Genomic DNA, 6,051 nt, shown 5'->3' with positions numbered 1-6,051 from the left:
GTTATGGGATTTGATTTTACTGTGATTGCGCCCCTCCTACCGTCTCGTTGTGGCTTCTCCTTTGTCTTTGGATGTGGGGTATCTTTTTTGGTGAGTTCCAGTGTCTTCCTTTTGATGATTGTCCAGCAGGTAGTTGTGATTCTGGTGTTCTCGCAAGAGGGAGTGAGAGCACGTTCTTCTACTCCGCCATCTTGGTTCCTCTCCCAGATGATTCTTTAGTACACTAAAGTGGCTGAAATTAACTTGAGATCTTAAACTTTCAGATCAGAAGTTTCTCTAGTCCTTCCCTAGAATGAATTAACTTTTATGATTTGTCAACTCAGTTTAATGAAATAATTTTTCTTCCCCTCTCTTCCCCTCTCTAGGTGAAGCAGCATATGGCGAATTTAGCCTCATGTGCGAAGTTTCTTAGGAAGTTTCATGCAGACTTAAAGCGCTTAATGTTTCTTTATGGAAAGTTCCAGAATATTAGACAGTTTTCTTTCCTTGCTTGCATGTTTACAGAATTGAGATGGATTGTTACTGCATTTCTTGGAAGATGAGATTGCTGGATATATTTACATATTTTTTTGTATTTTGAAGCCATTTTCATAGAGACATGTCATTCATTATGATCAAAGAAGTTTTGTTCCATCAATTCCAAATAGTTTGCCAATGGTGCTCCTTAAAGAGGAGTGGGTACCAGTTTTAGATTGCCCATTGGCATTTGAAAGTACCCAAGTACGTGTTTTTAATTACTGAAAACCACTGTGCTGGGGAGAGGTGTCATGCCTCCACGGCTGCTGCCTTAGCCTGTATTAAGGGCTTGGCTCCTGTTACAAGTGCACCTGAATAAATCTTGCCAAGACAAACAAACAGTGATGAAACACAAATGGAGCATCCCACTCATGGTCCATTTATGTCTGACAGTCCTGGGTGTTGTTGATTCAACACAGGGCAAGACTATTTCTTATAAAGAAGTTTAAAAAAAGCTTTTGAGGTCTAAAGTGATAATTATCTAGAACAAAGGAAGTTCATAAAACTTCCTGAATTTGATTTAATCAAGGAAGTTCATAAAATTTTCTGAATTTGATTTCCCCAGCTAGGTGGACACTGTATAATTAGTTTCCTCCACTCAAAATACAGAGATACAAGCACACTTTTTTTTTTTTTTTGCCCCAAAATGGGATTGCGAAGAAAGAAAAGAAAGGAGGGGATTTTGTGTGTAAATTGTTTCTGGTGTTCTTTTCTAAGTTAAGTTAACGCAGATATAGACCAGTTTAAACCAGGGCCCAAATCCATCTCCCAACCACTCTCTCTAGCTTTTTTTCTAATGCTACTCTCAAAAATGAACTAAGCCTTCCTCAACTGCTTCAAATCTCTAAATGGCTTCTAATGCTGTTACTACCTAAATCATGTCATCAGAGGGAAAACAACGTGACTTTTAGAAAAGAAATCACATTTCTTCAGAAGGGAAAAAACTGTTTGCTTTTATTACCTATATACATGATTTCAGAAGACTGTATGAGATCCTTCATAAAGAGCTGTGTCAGGAGTCAAGCAACTGAATCTTTAATGGCTAAGAGAGGAAGTTGAATATGAGTTTGAAGACTACAAAATGAACTTATCTGAAATCGAGCAAACAGCTTCTCTTTAAGAAAAATGATGTATCTTAAACTTGGTAGAGTAGGTTTCTTATTCAAGGCATTAATAATTAAAAGCATTATTTTCATGAAATATGTTGGATTTATTTTCTTACACAGAGATGTTAATATTTATTACATATTTTTTCACTGTCCACTGTTGAAACCCTTTTGTGTTTTTATTTTATAATCAACTTCTGGCTGCTTCAGAGCTGAAAATGAACAATTTGACTCTTTCCTATTGGTAAACAGCTCATCGTGTGTTAAAATTTGGGGATTGGCCAGAATGCAGCCTTTGTCAAGGATCTTCCCTCAGGGCCTTGGGTGCCAAGGTACCTTGTGATAGAATTAGGTTGAGGGTGTCTATCGGTATTTCTCCCTTTACCCAGTTACTGTGAGTTTTCTCTTCATCATTTGGTACCATGTAAAAACATTTGTATTCAGGTAAGATCCAATTATCCCAGTAGAGTGAACCACTTTTTCACGGAAGGTGCTGCAGATTCCTGTATAATTGAATGTGCAGATTGTCCCTGTTATGTTACGATTGACCACCAGAGAGCACTGTGGACCACTTTTTGTGCAGACGCCGGTTCTTGTACAGTAAGAAGAAGAACTTACATGCAGGGACACGTTCCAAGACCACCCCTCCCCCCGCCCACCCCCACCGTGGATGCCTGCAACCCAGGATGGTACCAAACCTATATATACTATGTTTTTCCCTATACATACATAAGATAAAGTTTAATTTATAAATTAGGCACAGTAAGAGACTATCCGAATTGCCAGCATCACTATTCTTGTGGTTTGGGACCATTATTAAGTAAAATAAAGGTAACTTGAACATAAGCACCGTGATGCCAAGACAGTTGATCTGATAACCCCATTTGCTACTAACTGACGGGTAGTATTGATATACACAGTGTGGATTCGCTGGACAAAGGGCTGATTCGTGGTGTAAGATTTCATCATGCTACTCAAAACAGCACACACAATTTAAAACTTATGCATTGTTTGTTTCTGGGATTTTTCATTTAATATTTTAGGACTGAGGTTGACCACTGGTAACTGAAACTGCTGAAAGCAAAACTGTGGATAAGAGGGGACTACGGTATAGCAGAGCTAATCAAGCCCACCATGGGTTGGGATGGGGGAGATGGCCTCGATGAGATGACCCTGGAGTAAAGGCAGCCCAGCAGGGCAAGAGGAGAAGCCGAGGCCTGGTCTCATGCTGCTGCCGATTGGCTTCCATGGATCTATCCCTCCCTGTCAAGTGCTTCATGACCTACTGCAGAACTGGGGCAGCGTCCTGACCTGAACCAAGTAGGAGATGAGTGTCTTGGTCGGCGACTAGCGTTGGCCCAGAGAGCAAGGCAGGCCCTGATCAAGAAAAGAGAAAATCAGAAGTAGGAAGAGGGAGCAGCCAGGGAACCCTGAGCCGCTGAGTCCAGGGGGCTGTGATTGGCGGATGTTGTCTTGGCCTTGGGTCTGTGCTCAGCTGGTCAAGGCCATTTATTTATTTAAGATTTTATTTTATTTATTTTTGGCTGCGTTGGGTCTTTGTTGCTGCACGTGGGCTTTCTCTAGCCGCGGCAAGTGGCAGCTACTCTTCGTTGCTGTTCGCAGGGTTCTCATTGCGGTGGCTTCTCTTGTTGCAGAGCATGGGCTGTAGACACGCGGGCTTCAGTAGTGTGGCACGTGGGCTCAGTAGTTGTGGCACGTGGGCTTCAGTAGTTGTGGCTTACGGGCTCTAGAGCGCAGGCTCAGTAGTTGTGGCACACGGGCTTAGTTGCTCCGCGGCACGTGGGATCTTCCCGGACCAGGACTCGAACCTGTGTCCCCTACAGTGGCAGGTGGATTCTTAACCACTGCGCCACCAGGGAAGTCTTCAAGGCCATTTATCTTTACCAGGCTGTGGCCAATAGTCATGGTTCATTCTGTCTTTTAGTCCAGGTTCAAATTCCTTTCAAGTATGAGGTGGAGTGGGGAAAAGTCCTTTATGACATGAGGCAGGGCTCCATGAGCCAATGCATACATATTCTGATTGGAGGTTGTTCATGTCATGTTTCCCTTCTTAGTAATATTCAGACTGAAGATCACAAAGTCGTTGAAGGGCAGACTCTACTTTCCTGTGGTGGGGCATGTTTTCAGTTTTAGTACTGAAAAAAATAACGTTCTACTTTGTGTAAAACTGGTAGGTCAGTATTTTTAGGGAAATTCCAAACTGTCACTTCAAAACAAGGTGCTCTATATATTTTCATCTGGGAAGACAAAGATAACCTTTTTGGAATTAAGGGAGTAACCAGTAAAACTATCTTTTCCTTAGTTTTTTTTCCTTACTATTTATTTTAAGATACATATTTTTGTGTGGAAGTTACACAGAATAAAAGTTTAAAACTTAATAATTTCACCAGCCAGCATGACAGCTAATATATATATTTTTTAACTTTTTTGTTTTTTGTTTTTTTAGATGTTGGGGGTAGGAGTTTATTTATTTATTTATTTTTGCTGTGTTGGATCTTAATTTCTGTGCGAGGGCTTTCTCTAGTTGTGGCAAGCGGGGGCCACTCTTCATCGTGGCCTCTCTTGTTGCGGAGCACAGGCTCCAGGCTCCAGACGCGCAGGCTCAGTAGTTGTGGCTCACCAGTTGCTCCGTGGAATGTGGGATCCTCCCAGACCAGGGCTCGAACCCGTGTCCCCTGCATTAGCAGGCAGATTCTCAACCACTGCGCCACCAGGGAAGCCGACAGCTGATATTTTGCTGTGTTTTCTTAGAAAACACATCTTTGCTTCCATGAAATGTTTAAATATAATTAAGATCATGCTAAAGTTGATTGTGTATCATGCTTCCTTCACTTAATCATAAGCTTATGTTACAGGAAACCATTCATAAAGATGGCTTAGAATGGCTGCAAATATTTCATCAGGTTGATCTACTTTGGCTACCAAATAATGGTCTATGTTAGCACTCTGTTGCTAGTGACAGAAACCCTAGTCAAAGTAGTTTAACCAAAAAGAAGAGTTCATTGATCTTAAAATATTCCTTCAGAACTCGCTCTTCATCTCCTGGCTCCTCTTTCCACTGTGCTGGTTTTAACTCCAGTCAGCAATCTTAGAGCAAAGAGGATGCATCTTTCCCAGCCAGGGGAGCCCTTCCTGAATAATCCCTGTGTCTGGGAATGGGGTTCCCTCATTGAGCGAGACTCCATCCTATGTCTTCCCCTGCAGTTGGGGATTCAGCTCAGCCCTCGTCAGAACCATGGGGACTGGGAGAATTTTGAAGTGGAGGTCCTGAAAGGAAAGAAGTTATGTTAACTGAAGGGAGACTGGACAGGCAAAAGCTAAGGGCTGTTACCACTTTCTCCAGTATTTGAACATTTAAGTTACTTCCAGTTTTTCCGTTATGAGACAGAAATCTTTATGCATGGAGTATTTTCTACATTTCTGTTTGTTTCCTTGGAGAGATTCCCAGCAGTGGAATTCCCAAGCAAAGAGTTGGTGGTGGGGGGTGGGGGCGCTTCCCTGGTGGTGCAGTGGTTAAGAATCTGCCTGCCAATGCAGGGGACACGGGTTCAAGCCCTAACCCGGGAAGATCCCACATGCTGCGGAGCAACTAAGCCCGTACGCTGCAACTACTAAGCCTGTGCTCTAGAGCCTGCGAGCCACAACTACTGAAGCCTGAGGACCTAGAGTCCATGCTTCTCAACAAGAGAAGCCACGATAATGCGAAGCCCGCGCACCGCAATGAAGAGTAGCCCCTGCTCACCGCAACTGGAGAAAGCCCGTGCACAGCAACAAAGACCCAACACAGCCATAAAAAAAAAAGAAAAAAAAAAAAAGTTGGTGAGATCTATTACACATTGCCCTTAAGGCTTTATATCAATGAACAGTCCTGCAAACAGTGTATGAAAGTGCTCAGTCTGCACTGAATTTATAGGTAAAAATAATACTGTGTGATTTTAATTGGCAACTCTTAGGTAGTGTTACCACTACCTAAAAAACTCAATAAACACTAGTTGCTTTTCTTTTCTTTGCTTCAAATATCAGTTGGTAACTATAGGTTGAGTTTTCTAAAAAACTGAAAGTCATGATTGTCATAGGACTTAATTTTATAAAATAGGTTCTTTCACAGCATTTTATCTAATCCTTGCAATAAGTCCAAGAAGTCAGTGGGACACGTTATTTCCCTTACTTTGGGGAGGAGGTTGGAGTCTCCAGATGGTCAGCCTGGGGGAGTACACACAGTTGCCTGTCAGACCCTGTCCTTAAACCTAGCTCTGTCTCCAAGAATCCAATGACCGCTCACCTGCTGGTGACATCTGGGTCCTTTGAAGAAATGTCTTAACATTTGTATTAGAGGTGTGTAGTTTAAAAAAAATGGCAAGGGCCATGTGTAAGAAAACCCTAGGTTTTCACAGGTAGTGTGCTGACA

General features: G+C 42.2%; 1 protein-coding gene across 1 annotated transcript in view; it reads left to right on the top strand.

Annotated features, from left to right (window-relative positions):
* The window catches only part of CREG1 (cellular repressor of E1A stimulated genes 1), a 15,826-nt gene extending 14,110 nt beyond the window's left edge, over nucleotides 1-1,716 (top strand). Inside the window, exon 4 of the mRNA XM_024742446.1 lies at nucleotides 366-1,716. Coding sequence (XP_024598214.1) covers nucleotides 366-369 — 4 coding nt within the window. The 3' untranslated portion in view covers nucleotides 370-1,716. The remainder of the gene's footprint in view (nucleotides 1-365) is intronic.
* Nucleotides 1,717-6,051: the final 4,335 nt, after the last annotated feature.

Source organism: Neophocaena asiaeorientalis, unplaced genomic scaffold, assembly GCF_003031525.2.
Source record: "Neophocaena asiaeorientalis asiaeorientalis breed wild unplaced genomic scaffold, Neophocaena_asiaeorientalis_V1.1 scaffold99, whole genome shotgun sequence".
In the NCBI taxonomy this organism is placed as follows: Eukaryota; Metazoa; Chordata; class Mammalia; order Artiodactyla; family Phocoenidae; genus Neophocaena; species Neophocaena asiaeorientalis.
The sequence above is the reverse complement of the archived record's forward strand: the minus strand, read 5'-3'. Positions and strand labels throughout refer to the sequence as shown.